This window comes from Dendrobates tinctorius, unplaced genomic scaffold, assembly GCF_039654945.1.
Source record: "Dendrobates tinctorius isolate UK_male_01 unplaced genomic scaffold, ASM3965494v1 ptg000171l, whole genome shotgun sequence".
In the NCBI taxonomy this organism is placed as follows: Eukaryota; Metazoa; Chordata; class Amphibia; order Anura; family Dendrobatidae; genus Dendrobates; species Dendrobates tinctorius.
In genome coordinates this window covers 22,731,768-22,746,964 of record NW_027361838.1, presented here as the reverse complement: position 1 = coordinate 22,746,964, position 15,197 = coordinate 22,731,768, and the positions used below count along the sequence as shown (strand labels likewise).

The 15,197-nt window shown below is 40.6% G+C and overlaps 1 protein-coding gene across 1 annotated transcript in view; it reads left to right on the top strand.

Moving 5' to 3' along the window:
• Positions 1–15,197, top strand: part of PIEZO2 (piezo type mechanosensitive ion channel component 2) — a 438,513-nt gene that overhangs the window by 409,317 nt on the left and 13,999 nt on the right. The window contains exons 41-47 of the mRNA XM_073550976.1: positions 534–666; positions 1,684–1,831; positions 2,672–2,886; positions 2,970–3,128; positions 7,191–7,338; positions 9,820–10,008; positions 13,362–13,454. Of these exons, the coding sequence (XP_073407077.1) occupies positions 534–666; positions 1,684–1,831; positions 2,672–2,886; positions 2,970–3,128; positions 7,191–7,338; positions 9,820–10,008; positions 13,362–13,454 (1,085 nt within the window). The remainder of the gene's footprint in view (positions 1–533; positions 667–1,683; positions 1,832–2,671; positions 2,887–2,969; positions 3,129–7,190; positions 7,339–9,819; positions 10,009–13,361; positions 13,455–15,197) is intronic.

The following is a 15,197-nucleotide window of genomic DNA, read 5'->3' as shown; positions in this document are numbered from 1 at the left end:
TCTCATATTGACTCATAATTACATAAACATACTTAGTGGTGGTAACATTTGTCAGCTGAGAATGTATATTCACTGTGGGAGAAGAGACAGTAAAGCTATGTAGGGTGCAAGCTTGTTAATGGCAGCAGATGTAACGTCTGCTTATGTTACGTTTTGGAACCAGGCTTCTCCTTGCTGCCCTTTGTATGACGATGTCTGAAGGTTTTATTTCTTCTTCTTTGCAACATTAGGTAGCCGCTCACATCTGCAAAATATTAAACGAGGGAATGTGCAGATAACCTCATTGAAATGATAATCCTAGTAGTGAAGATACTTTTCCCTTTACATTTTGGATAGTTTATGTAAATAAATAAATAAATAAATCAGTATAACTTTCAGCATTTTATATATTTAATCAATACTCTTCATTTCCTTCTCTGAATTTAAGGTCTGTACTTAATTAACGCTAATTGCACAGAGAATTTATCAAACATATTAAATAAGTTTTGCTGAAAGAAAAAGTCAGACATTTCTAAATTCTTTTTTTGTTACAGGCAGCACCAGCACAAGAAACAGCAGTCAGAAGGGTAGCAGTATACTAAGCATCAAACAAAAATCGAGAAAGGAATTGCTGATGGAAAAACTTAGGGAGCAGCTTATCAAGGCGAAAGCTTTTGCCATTAAAACGTAAGAAGTTTTTAACTTTTTCCTCTGCCTTTTGTACTGAAAAGTCTTGTATTCTATAACATACTATATTTTTATTTTAATAATTAAATCATATTTTTTTCTAATCTGTTTTAAGCTTTTGATGGTAGAGTTATTTTTTATTTGACTTTCTGAGCATGAACTTGGGGGCAGCCATCTTGCCTGAGTCTCTGTAAAGCATTTAGAGAAATTCTTTACAGTAGCAACATGGACCATAGACAGCAATAGATGGGATCTTACTTGTTAACTCCCATTAGATTGTTTTCTAGGTATGCTTTATGATCGGTTCAGAGGTCACTGTGCAGGGAGGGCGGAGGAGGTGAGATGTGACCATTGCCTATTCTGAATATTGTGATTCTATGTTATCTATATATAGGTTTTACCTTTCATTATGCCTGTGCTGATAATGATATTACTACTGAAAAATAATCCGTTCAGAACAGAAAGTAGCTTAGTGGCCAAAGTGGCAACTGCAAGATACGTTATTTATTTATTTTAAATAGTGGTATGACAAATGCAAAAAAAAAAAAATTACAAAAAAAGTATTTAAAATAAAAATTATGTATCCTCTGATAACTCATTTCCTTTAATATTTTCCCACATAATGTGTTCTTTTCTGAACATCATCACCTTTGAACATCATAATGGAACATCATTTTACTGTACATACAGTACATATTTGTTTTCTACAGCACTGACTTTTTCTATTAGTCACAAGAGGTCCATATCTATGTGAAACCCAGGGAGAAATGGTTTATAGTCTTCATGGTATTGACCAGATTATAATTTTTGAATTTTAGTTATACATGTTTAATGTTCTTTTTGTTGTATTGTAATGTAACCCATTCTTCAAAAAACTGTGGTGAAGTGGTGTCATTGCATTTTAACTGTACCATAATTGTGGAAAGTGTTCTAGAACTTACTGGTACCTGATAAATTAATTAAACAACTTACCTATATTTACTCATTGCAATTTTTTTTTTTTCTTTTTTTTTCCAGAATCCTTCAGATATATTTGCCAATCAAACAATTTTTTTACAACCTCATTCATCCAGACTACAGTGCTGTGACAGATGTCTATGTGTTAATGTTCCTGGCAGATACTGTAGACTTCATCATAATTGTATTTGGCTTCTGGGCATTTGGAGTAAGTCATCATACTAAAGGAATTGCCAAGTGTCTAGTACTGCAGCAAATAAAATTAATAGTTTTGGGATTGTTTTATATTTATCAATAATTGGATGTAGTATAGAAAAAAAAAGAAAAGGAAAGGTATTCAAAGTTACAAATGAAACTTAGGATAGGTAGAAATTGGAAAGGCCTATTTTGTTTTTGTGACTATGACAGCTGAAATAGAAGATGGGTCATCAGTATTAGTTTCCTTAGAGGAAGCATTCATTTCTGATAATATATCTTAGTTAGGGTTGGTTCTCCACTGCTATATAAGTATTATTGGACGAATGGTGGTGGAAGAAAAAATAGAACTGTACACTCACTTCAGCACCGCTTATTTGCACTCCATTATAAATCCTCATACTGGTTTCCTGGCATCAATACTTGCAGACTTCATATTCCATCCTAGCAGAAGAAGCTAGCTCAGACAGAAAGGCAAGGATGGAGTCGATCAGAAGCTAATAATTTCAATGCAGTAGTCATGTAAATCCCCCATAGGACTGATGCCAGGAGATGGGGAGGTTTGTATAGGGTTTTTTTCCTTTCCCCTTCTAAACCCATAAAGGTTCACTTTTATAGTAATGGGCATCCCCTTAGTCAGAGTAATATTTTAGGACAGCACTAAGAAACTACAGTATTGAGCTTTCCTTAATTATTGATTAGCTGTTAACAGGTTTACTGTATGAAGATAAACAAATATAAGCTGCTTTATATACTGGATGTAGGATAACAATTGACAAAAATCAAAAGAACTTATCTATGATAAAGAACATGCATTTTTGAAATGCAACTAATGCCAAATCTTTATTTTTAGAAACATTCGGCTGCTGCAGACATTACCTCCTCTTTGTCAGAAGACCAGGTACCAGAAGCATTCTTGGTGATGGTTCTAATACAGTTTGGCACAATGGTTGTGGACCGTGCTCTCTATCTCAGAAAAACTGTGATGGGCAAAGTCATATTTCAGGTTATCCTGGTGTTTGGTATCCATTTTTGGATGTTCTTTATTTTACCTGGAGTAACAGAAAGGTAAATTACTGCTCAAGTGTGTGCTTATGGGTCACTAGTCATCAGTCAGTTCACCATCTTGTTCTTTTGCTTGTGTTTTTCAGAAAGTTCAGCCAGAACACTGTTGCACAGCTATGGTATTTTGTGAAGTGCATCTATTTTGGACTATCAGCTTATCAGATCCGTTGTGGATACCCAACACGTGTTCTTGGAAACTTTCTCACTAAAAGTTATAACTATGTCAATTTGTTCTTATTTCAAGGGTAAGTAGCCATATAGTAAATGTAATATAGTTATTATTTAGTGCCTTCAAACAGGGAACCTCCTTTCAGTGTAACATCAACATAAGACTTAAGACCCATGGTGCCATTTGTTTCCCAGGTATGCAACACAAATGCACCTGCCAATCCACATGATATAAAAAAACAAGATTAACTGGGCCAGAGGAATTTTTCTCATTACTTCATGTTCGTTTTCTGATGCTCACATGCTCATTGTAGGTGCCTTGGTGGTAGACAGCTTGGGCACTGTTACTGATCTGCAGCTGTGCAGCCCCATATGCAGCAATACGCATGTTTAGCATTAGGCTATGTGCACACGTTGCAGAATCACTTGCGGGTTTTTCCGCGTGGATCTGCAGGTAAGACCGCAGGTAAAGTGACCTGTGGTTTTGCCCTGCGGTTTCACACCTCTACTATGTTAAAGGTGTGAAACCGCTGCGGAAACCGCCCAAACAATTGACATGCTGCGGTTTGTTAACCGCAGCAAAACCGCGCGTAAAAAAACGCAGCATGAGCACAGCGGTTTTGAAAAGCCATAGGGTTACATGGTACTGTACCATGTCTGCGGATCTGCTGCGTTTCCGCACGGCCAAAACCGCTGCGGAAATGCAGCAGAATCCACAACGTGTGCACACAGCCTAACTTTCTAATTCTTAGTGCAGACTTAGACTACACAGTCTTAAAATGCACTAAATTTAGTCATAGCGGCTAAAGCTCTGATAAATCTTGCACATGTTTAAACTGTCTGCTCAAAATTTGCATAATCTAGAATCAGAATTTTAGCGCTGGAAGTTAGGACTCGACCTTTCTGATGTTCCTGTGACAATAGCAAGTATTGCCTGGATTATTAGGAGCATGATTGGATAATTGCATTATGATTAGGTAATTGGGGTAATTTGTGAGGCCAGAGGTGTATCTAGGTTTTCTGGCACCCAGAGCAAGAATTCAATTTGGGGCCCCTCCACCCCCTTCAAGCATGAATGCGATTTGCACACTTAGCCACGTGTTGACGACCTGCTCACCCTAATTCAAAGTTTAGTGAGAAACTGAGAGATCAGGAAGAAATGCTCGTTGTCGCGTGACCGTAAGTATGAAAATCGCAAATGAGTGAAGTGGCCATGTGATGACTGCTGGAACCTGCAGAGTTGAATCCTGACAGTGAGGATATTACACACTGTTAGGATTGGCTATAGAGCCTCATTTTATAATTAAAGTGCTTGTCCAGGTTTGATATGAAAGTCTGCAGTCACTATTGGTGGCTGCAGGCTTCTGAATACTCACAGAGCATGCACTGCACACTTTTAGGATTCTTCCTTGCAGAAGTATGAGATTTGTATACTTCTGGCCATATTTCGACTAGACATATCCATCCTCGCTCAATTCATTTTAATTAAGTGAGGCCACGCATATCTAGTCAGCACGTGACCGCATGTATGCAAATCGCCAGCACAAGAGAATTCTGACAGCGTGCAGTGTGCACTGTGAGAATTCAGAAGCCTGCAGTAACATATAATGACTGCAGACACTTCACAAACTTGGACAACCCCTTTAATGCTCCTAACATAAATAAAACTATGAGAATTGGTGTCACAAAAAAAATTATATCCAGATACTTACAGATTTGTTGTCTCTGGAATCCTCTTTCTTTTCTTCTTCATCTTTTCCAGACCGCATGATAAGTTTTCTCATCCACAGCTCATCTCTGCTTACTTCTATCAGCTCTTCTGCAGCACATCCCCCATGATGCCCTTAAATATAGCAGTGTCATTGTAATGCTCCTAAATAAAAATATCTGCCCTACACCGAGCCCCTGAATAAATAATTGACCCTTACTATATTCTCTGCACAAAATACGATTCCCACACTGTCCCTCTTATGGTACATGCCATCCACACTGTCCTCTCCTTTCCATACTGGGTCCCCTCTTCACACTGAGTCCCCCCTTTAGGGCCCAGTCTCTATATTATGCCCCCTCACCACACTCCCTCTCTTTGGTAGGCTGTACCCCTACACTGTCCCCCCATGCTACCACCCACACTACCCAGTCTTTATTCTGTGCCCACTCACACTTTTCTTGCCCTATACTGTCTCACACTATTTCCCTCAATAGTCTCCTTACACGTTTCCCCCCCTCCTCATATATTTACCCCATCACTCTCCATACTGCCTCCTCACACATCCCTCTGACTCTCCATACTGTTTCTGCACACATCCCATCACCCTCGCTCCCCATACTGTGTCCGCATACATTTTCCCTTCGCTCCTCATATTGTCCACACCCATACCCCGACTCACCATACTGTGTCTGCACCCATCCCAAACATACTTGCCCACCATCTCACCCCTACCTCCTCATATTGTTTCTTCAAATTTTTCCCTCTCTCCATATTGTGTCTGCACCTGTCCCTTCTTTGCTCCCCAAACTTGTGTCCTCAAATCATCCCTCCATTACACTAAATCTCTCCCAGCTCCATTACACTAAATACCCCCATAACAGTGAATCTCCCCCAGGCCCATTACAGTAAATCTTCTCCACACATAGTAAATACCCTCTCACACACACAGTAAATAAATTTCCACACACAGTAATACCCCCATACAGTAAATACCCCACACACACACACAGTAAATACCCTCTCACACACACAGTAAATACATCTCCACATACAATAATACCCCCATACAGTAAATACCCCACACACTGTAAATACCCTCCAAGCAGTAAATACCACCAGCCCCGTTGCACTAAATACCCACATCATAGTAAGTCTCCCACAGGCCCGTTACAATAAATCTTCCCCACACACAGTAAATACCCCTATACCCACAGTAAATATGTCCCACGCACAGTAAATATCTTCCCCACAAACAGTAAATATACCCCCCCACAGACAGCAAATACACCCCCACACACTAAATACTCCTCACAGACGGTAAATACCCCAAGTATTTAATTGCACTAAATATCTACATCACAGTAAATCTCCCACAGGCCCATTACAGTAAATCTTCCCCACACACAGTAAATACCCCCCACACACAGTAAATACCCCCCACACATAGTAAATACCCCACACACAGTAAATACGTCCCACACACAGTAAATACCTCCCCCACACAAAGTAAATACACCCCCACACACAGTAAATACATACCACACACAGTAAATACCTCCCCCACACAATGAAAATACACCCCTCACACAGTAAATACATCGCCCACACAGTAAATACCCCGTGCACACAGTAAATCCCCCCAAACAGTAAATACTCCCTGCCCTGTTACACTAAATCCCCCCCCCTCATCTTCGGTGTCTTCAGCTCCACTAATGTGGAGCACTTACCACCAATGCTCTTCGCGCCGGTGAGTGATGTCAGCAGCATGATCTCATGACCTGGTCACGCTGCGGTCAAAGCTTCAATTGTACTGGTGTCTGAAAGAGTACAATTGAGTCAGCTATCAGCTTAACAGCCGACTGAGAGAACTGCTGACTCAGTCCGGGTGGCGGCAGAATGCAGCCAATGAGGGAGAGACTTTGGACCGCTGCATTAGACGGCTCAACTGCGTTCCCCTGACAGCTGCGCTCAGGGCACATGCTTCTGCTGCCCCCTTCAGATACGCCTCTGTGTGAGGCTTGGGGACCTTACATGCTCTTTTTTTTAAACCAAATGGGAATCGGTTACACATTTTTCTCAGATTTGACCACTAAGAGAAGGTTAATTCATGTGGCTTGACACATGTGGGGAAAACCTCCACCCACCATGATGGCCAATTGCCACACAGTTTTGTCTCACAATCTTGTGGGTAGATGACACTTCAGACGCGCTGCCACCATACCACCACTGTAAAGTTTGGCTATACACTAAATCTGATGTCTTAATTTCATCCTGTTACTTGAAAATTGTGAAAATTTCAAATGTGAAGTAGACTGAACATTTCAGAGATATGCAACTCATGTCTACCAGGAATGTGCTTCACAATGTGTTTGCGATCAGCTACTAATTCTGCCATACAGTTCTAATGATGTGTGATCTTTTTCCTCAGCTTTCGCCTGGTGCCATTTTTAACTGAGCTGAGAGCTGTCATGGATTGGGTATGGACTGACACTACACTCAGTCTTTCCAGCTGGATTTGTGTGGAGGATATTTATGCTCACATATTTATACTGAAATGCTGGCGTGAGTCAGAAAAGGTAAAGAATGTACAGTCATTATATTGGAATTTTAAAAGAAGCATAGCTTATAGTTCAATTTTAGCCCAGAAAATAGATCGTTTCTGATCTTTGTATAAGCGAAGGTTTTATTAGCTTCAGACAACCTGTTGTTACATGCTCTATTTAGTCGCACAGATGTAAACTCTGAAAGCTGAGAGGCGGGTACCAATAGGAAGACTCTACGGTCTGCATTCTTGCATTCAGTGTCGTTGTTTTTAATGAAGCAGTGTTTTATGGAAAACATGCCTATACATAATCACCTCTCTTATGGCAATAGTCGAATGCAGGTGCCAGATACCCACAATCAGAACAATTCATGGCGTTGTCCAGGTCTGTAATATTCATGGCCTATCCTTAAGACAGGCCATCAGTATCAGAATGTTGGGGGTCCAACAATCAGCACCCATAAAATATAGGCTTATAGTGGACCAGTTAGTTATGGGGCCTAATAGGTTTAATTTTAAGAATGAGACATGTTCTTATCTCCTGGAAGAAAACAAATTAAATGTCAGCAAACTGCTGCTCATTGTAGTCTTTGAAAACCATTACAGAGCAATTCCCACCATCTCCAAAGATCAGTAGACATCACGGCCATACCTACCATAAAAGTAGAATATGCAACCCACTGATATATAGTACGTGGTAAGAGGGGGTCCAGCATGCAAATGCTTTCACACAGTCAGAAAGTAGTTGAAAGTTGTAGTTGGATCCAAAAATTAATTCATAAAGTCATAAATTAGTTGAATCCTGAAATATTTTTTTTTACAGCTACAACATGGGAAATCCTACTGTAGGCAGAGTTAGGTTATGTGTATGAGATCTGTTGACGTATTATGCTTGTTGTACAGGGTGTGCCATTTTTTATGGATACACCTAAATAAAATAGGAATGGTTGGTGATATCAACTTCCTGTTTGTGGCACATTATTATGTGGCAGTGGCAGGGGGGAAACTTTTCAAGATGGGTGGTGACCATGGCGGCCATTTTGAAGTAGGCCATTTTGGATTCAACTTTATTTTTTTCAATGGGAAGAGGGTCATGTGGCAGTGTTGCTATCAGTGTGCAAGAGTGGGAGAAGAGGGTTGCATTGACAATCCAACACAATGGGCAGCACTTTGAACACATTTTATAAGTAGTCATAAACTTGTAAATAACTCTTTAAAGAATAAAGTTATGTTAAAACCAAGCACACCATTGTTTTTCTTGTGAAATTTTCAATAAGTTTGATATGTCACATGACCCTCTTCCCATTGGAAAAAATAACGTTTGATCCAAAATAGCTGACTTTAAAATGGTCACCATGGTCACCACCCATCTTGAAAACTTCTCCCCTCCCATATACTAATGTGCCACAAACAGGAAGTTGATATCACCAACCATTCCCATTTTATTTAGGTATATCCATATAAATGGCCCACCCTGTACTTTTCTTCACACTGCTTAAACTGACCTTTAGGAACAAGTTAATTTCTCTTGAGAATACACTGAATTTTATGTGCATTCCGCTACAGAAAATCACTTAAAAAAGCATGTAATCCACATGACTGTATAAATAAAGTTGTGTTAAAGTCAAAATTCTCGGAAGTATCAAAAACAAAGCTTTGTTTAAAACATGACATATCAAGAAGAGACAAAAACCGCAGCAGAAATAACAAGATAAAAACTCATGTAAAAATGCAGTCAAAAGTGCAATGGAAAAAAGGCAAGTAACGTAATTTACCGAAATACTGCAGAAAATCTGCTACATCAAAACCTCACCAAATACTGACTCTGAGAACGTAGTCTAATTGAGCTTCCCCTAGTAATAGCTGCAGGCAGACATCTATTGTCATCATTGCAGCTGCTATAAAGAGATATTATAATATTAGTGAGCGAATAATGTGCATTCATATGTCGCAGTAAATAGATTAACAAAAACTTGATTGAGTGGTTGATTGATTGATCTTCAGGCTATTTACTGTAGTCACAGCTGCCTATTGTAACACATCATTTTTTATGCCACCATCTTTATTATCATATCGCATAGATCAGTGTACACATTTGCATGGTGTTGACCAAGACTCAAATGTTAATGACCTATCCTCAGGATAGGGCATCAATGTCAGATTAGTGGGGGTCTACCATATGGCACCTCCACAGTTCAGCTGTTTTGAGCTCCTGCAGCAGCCAGATTTACACAGTGTACAGAGCTGGAAGATCACAGCTCCATACACTGTGCTGCAACACCCAAGGACTGTTACCTCACAGTCAATGGAACTGTGTACACTGTGTGTATCCAGCCTCTGTTGGCGTTGCAAACAGATGATTGCTGGGTGCCACTTGTTGAACCAACACTGATCTGATATTAATGGCCTATCCTAAAGATGAGTCATCAATATCTAAGTTCTGGACAACCCCGTTTAAGTGTATTTGTGGTTCTAAGTGACTGTTAATTACTGTATTCACATTCCTTCTCTGCAGAGGTATCCACAGCCACGGGGTCAGAAGAAGAAAAAAGCAGTCAAGTATGGAATGGGTGGCATGATCATAGTACTTTTGATATGCATAGTTTGGTTCCCTTTGCTTTTCATGTCTTTAATAAAATCAGTGGCTGGTGTGACAAACAAGCCACTGGACGTGTCCATTAAAATATCTCTGGGAGGATTCCAGGTAAGCCTGATTATTTATTAATGAGTTTATTTAAAGAGACTGTGTCATCAGAAAATTAGCTGTTCTTTGAATGAGATCTTTATGTGAAATACATTTTTTTAACATTTTTTATTATATTTATATTTTAATTTTACAAATAACTATCTACAATGTTTATCACTAAATTAGAATATCATCAAAAAGTTAATTTATTTCAGTTCTTCAATACAAAAAGAAAAATCATATATTATATAGAGTCATTACAGAGTGATGTATTTCACTTGTTTATTTCTGTTATTGTTGATGATTATGGCTTATAGCCAATGAAAACCCAAAAGTCATTATCTCAGTAAATTAGAATAATTAACAAAAAACTCCTGCAAAGGCTTCCTAAGCATTTAAAAAAGGTACCTTAGTCTGTTTCAGTAGGCTCCACCATCATGGGGAAGACTGCTGACTTGACAGATGACCCGAAGGCAGTCACTGACATACTCCACAAGGAGAGTAAGTGACAAAAGGTCATTGCTAAAGAAGCTGGCTGTTCACAGAGTGCTGAATCCCAGCATATTAGTGGAAAGTTGATTGGAAGGAAAAAGTGTAGTAGAAAAAGGTGCACAAGCAACTGGGATAGCCGCAGCCTTGAAAGGATTGTTACGAAAAGGCTATTCAAAAATTGGGGGGAGATTCACAAGGAGTGGACGGCTGCTGGAATCATTGCTTCAAGAGCCACCACACACAGACATATCCAGGACATGGGCTACAAGTGTCGCATTCCTTGTGTCAAGCCACTCATGACCAATAGACAACGCCAGAAGCATCTTACCTGGGCCAAGGAGAAATAGAACTGGACTGTGCTCAGTGGTCCAAGGTGTTGTTTTCAGATGAAAGTAAATTTTGCATTTCATTTGGAAATCAAGGTCCCAGAGTCTGGAGGAAGAGTGGTGAGGAACACAATCCAAGCTGCTTGAGGTCTAGTGGGAAGATTCCACAGTCAATGATGGTTTGGGGAGCCATGTCATGTGCTGGTGTAGGTTCACTGTGTTTTATGAAGACCAAAGTCAGCACAGCCGTCTATGAGGAAATCTTAGGCTGGTTTCACACTTGCGTTTTTTTTGCGCTGTTTTGTTGCGCAAAAAAAGCATGTGTTTTTCCCTATACTTTACATGCGTGCGCATACACATGCGTTTGTACGCGTTTGTATGCGCATGCGTTTTTTGTAGTGTGCGCTCGGGCGCACAAAATGCATCCTGTTGCATTTTTTGTGCGTCCGACTTGTCCCAAAAAAACGCATGCGCACGCAATGCGTTTTTTTTTCACCCAAACACCCATTATAGTATATGGGTGCGCTGACGTGCGCATGGTAATGCGCACGTCAGCGCAAAAAACGCATGCGTTTTTTAAAAAAAAATGCGCAAAACCGCAAAAAAAAGTACACAAACGCATGATGCATTTATTATGTGCGTTTGCACTGCACACGGTGCGCAGCGCAAACAAACGCAAGTGTGAAAGTAGCCTTAGAGCACTTCATGCTTCCTTTTGCCGACAAGCTTTTTGGAGATGAAAATTGCATTCTCCAGCAGGACTTGGCACCTGTCCACACCGCCAAAAGTACCAATACCTGGTTTAAAAATGAAAGCATCACTGTGCTTGATTGGCCAACAAACTCACCTGACCTTATTGTCAAGAGGAAGATGAGACACCAGACCCAACAATGCAGACGAGCTGAAGGCTGCTATCAAAGCAACCTGGGCTTCCATAACACCTCAGCAGTGCCACAGGTTGATCGCCTCCATGCCACACCGCATTCATACAGTAACTGATGCAAAAGGAGCCCCAACCAAGTATTGAGTGCATTTACTGAACATACATTTCAGTAGGCCAACATTTTGGATTTTAAAATAATTTTTTTCAAGCCGGTGTTATAAAGTATTCTAAGTTACTGAGATAATGACTTTTGAGTTTTCATTGGCTGTAATCCATAATCATCAACATTAAGGCTAGTTTCATGCTAGCGTATTTTATATGCAGCGCACGGCGTCACTAAGCCCCACCCGCTCCATGCCCGCCCCATCCGGTCATATCCTCCTACTATCGCACACGGCCGCATGCGATCTGCGCACCCTATCTTTAGCCTAGGGTGCGCAGACCGTGCGCTGGCTGTGCACTAGTAGGATTTTGGCGTGCGCTGCACACTTTTGATGGTGCGCCGAGCGCGCCAAAATGCAACATGGTGCGTTCGGCGCACCTTCAAAAGTGCACAGCGCACGCCATAATCCTACTAGCGTACGGCCAGCGCACGGTCTGCGCACCCTATGCTAAAGATAGGGTGTGCAAATCGCATGCGGCCGTGTGCGATAGTAGGAGGAGATGACCGGACGGGGCGGGCATGGAGCTGGCAGGGGGCGGGGCTTAGTGGAGCCGTGCGCTGCATGTAAAATACGCTAGTGTGAAACTAGCCTAACAGAAATAAACACTTGAAATAGATCACTCTTTTTCTAATGACTCTATATAATGAGTTTCACTTTTTGTATTGAAGAACTGAAATAAATTAACTTTTTGATGATATTATAATTTTGTGAGAAGCAAGACGCACACTGTGTAAATGACCTAGAGAATTACTCTAAGTAAAAGCACATGTTAAAATCACACTGCATTCAGATGTAAATCAAATGCTAGATGTGAAAAATTGGATTGCACTCACATGACGCTCATATTACATTTGTGCGACTCTCGGCAGTGAGAATCGTACTGATTTTTTTATACTTTTAGTGCGACTTCAGCCTAAGGCCATGTGCACACATTGAGTATCTGGTGAGGTTTTTACCCCAGTATTTGTAAGCCAAAACCAGGAGTGGAACAGTCAGAGGAAAAAAGTCTAATAGAAACATGTCACCTCTTCTGCATTTTTCACCCACTCCTGGTTTTGGCTTACAAATACTGAGGTAAAAAACGCACCAAATACCGGATGTGTGCATGAGGCCTATTACTGTCTGTGATACTAATGAATGATGAAAAGTCAGCTGTACAGAACAGGTATGAGGCAAAAATTAGGTATAGTGTCCAGTGTAAAATATGTAATATTTCTGCATGTTATTATATAGGTGATGGTATGGAAAAAAAACATTTAAAAACATTTTAACAATGTCTTTAAAAAATAATTATAATATAAAAATATTGGCTTGTGTTGGATTTGCAGACAAACTAAATATATTTTTCTTAAATAGTAACAAGAGAATCCAAATCAATAAAAGGACGAAAATAACTCTTATTTTATGCAACAAGGGCTGTAGATCATTACTTGGATCAATGTTTCTTATAATCTTGCCAATAAAGTAAAAGCGACATGAATTTATGGATTATTTTTTGTTTTGCAGCCTATTTTTACTATGAGTGCTCAACAGAACCAGCTAAAAGACATAGATTCAGCATTATACCGTTCATTCGAAAAAAGTTTTAGTGGGGACACAGTAAGTAAACATTGCCCTCAATTCCTCGACTGTGTACAAAAATGACTTAGTGAAAAGACACATATGCAATCAAAGCTGTGAGTCGCTAAACGATTTATGATAATACTCCCACTTAGGACTTATGCAGACAACCGTAATAATCGGACGAGTGATAGCTCTTGTCTTCATGTTATTCAATGAGGCAGTGCACATGCCCAATTTTTCCTCAAACAGTTTCTGTCCTAGGAAAAAATCTCAGCATGCCAACATTTGGATCCGATATCTGATTTTCATGGACTGACTGAATGGGGAAGATGTAGAATTTTTTCTTCATCTTTTACTTTTCCGAGAAAATCAAGTCACACTGATCAAACTTTAATTAGAATTTCATTCTCTCAGCTGAGAGACTATATGCTCGTGTGACCCTAGCCTAAAGCTGTAGCATGAAATGTAATCCGTGACATTGTCTCAGAGCTACGAGTTTGCTACAGTTTCTTTTTTATTCTAAATGCATTTAAACATCTGATCATAGCTCCATTTTTCTAAGATGGAGCTCCAGTTGTCGATATAGAGCTGAAGTGGTTTCAAGTGTCTTTGTCTGAAACCAATACCATACACTGACATCCATATGTATAAGGCTGTGTGTCTAGTACAGCAGTGAAGGACTGTGGCGATCCAGTGAGGATTGCTTCTGCTTTGTTTGCTTACATGGTAAAGATCCAAGGCAGGGCCAGACATACCATTGGTGTAACCTGTCCAATGGGCTCAGGAGGTGAGGTGTCCCATTTCCTTATCTAAATTTGGTGGAATTGTGCATTATAAGGAGCTATTGGACTGCAAAGAGCCCATATACTGTTCTTGCACAAGGACCCTTTTCTGCTTGTGTACGCACGTGACTCCCAGGGATGAGACATCCATCAATCACGTACCGATAGCTCATCTAGTGTATTATACCAGGGAAACCCTCAGTTCTACAGTCTTGGTTGTTTGTAGCTGCCTCTTGGGTGTACTTATTAATTACAGATTTATGTAGCTTCTGTTGATTTCAATAATAACTCTGGTTACAGTAAGCAAGCCTGCGTAGAATTTTAATGTATACTTGTGTGATGTGAAATAGTAACAGAATAAAACAGTGATCCAGATGTTATTAAGAAGTTACATAAAATTAAAAACTCGAAGGACTATTTTACTTTAAAAGGCTACCTGCAGGCAATCCATTCAGAATCTCAGGACCATGGAAAGTTAAAGAAAGGCTTTTTAAATATACCGTATTTTTCGCTTTGTAAGACGCACTTTTTTTCCCCCAAATTTGGGGGGAAAATAGGGGTGCGTCTTACAATGCAAACATACCTTTTTTGGTGCTGCCGTTGTGGGTGTCCGTTAATTGCCGCCACCGCGCTGGGTGCCCCGGGTGCTGCTGCCGCCGCGCTGGGTCCCCGGGTGCTGCCGCCGCCGCGCTGGGTCCCCCGGGTGCTGCCGCCGCCGGGCTCTGTTCCTTGCTGCGTCGGGGGCTCTGACGTTCCTTCTATGCCTGTGCGATGGATTGCTTCCTGGAAAATGGCCGCCGCACAAGTGCAGATGGAGATCTCGGCATTGAAATCTCGTGAGATGAGATTTCAGCGCTGAAATCTCATCTCCCGAGATTTCAATGCCGAGATCTGCATCTGCGCTTGCGCGGCGGCCATTTTCTAGGAAGCAATCCATCGCACAGGCATGGAAGGAACGTCAGAGCCCCCAACGCAGCAAGGAACAGAGCCCGGCGGC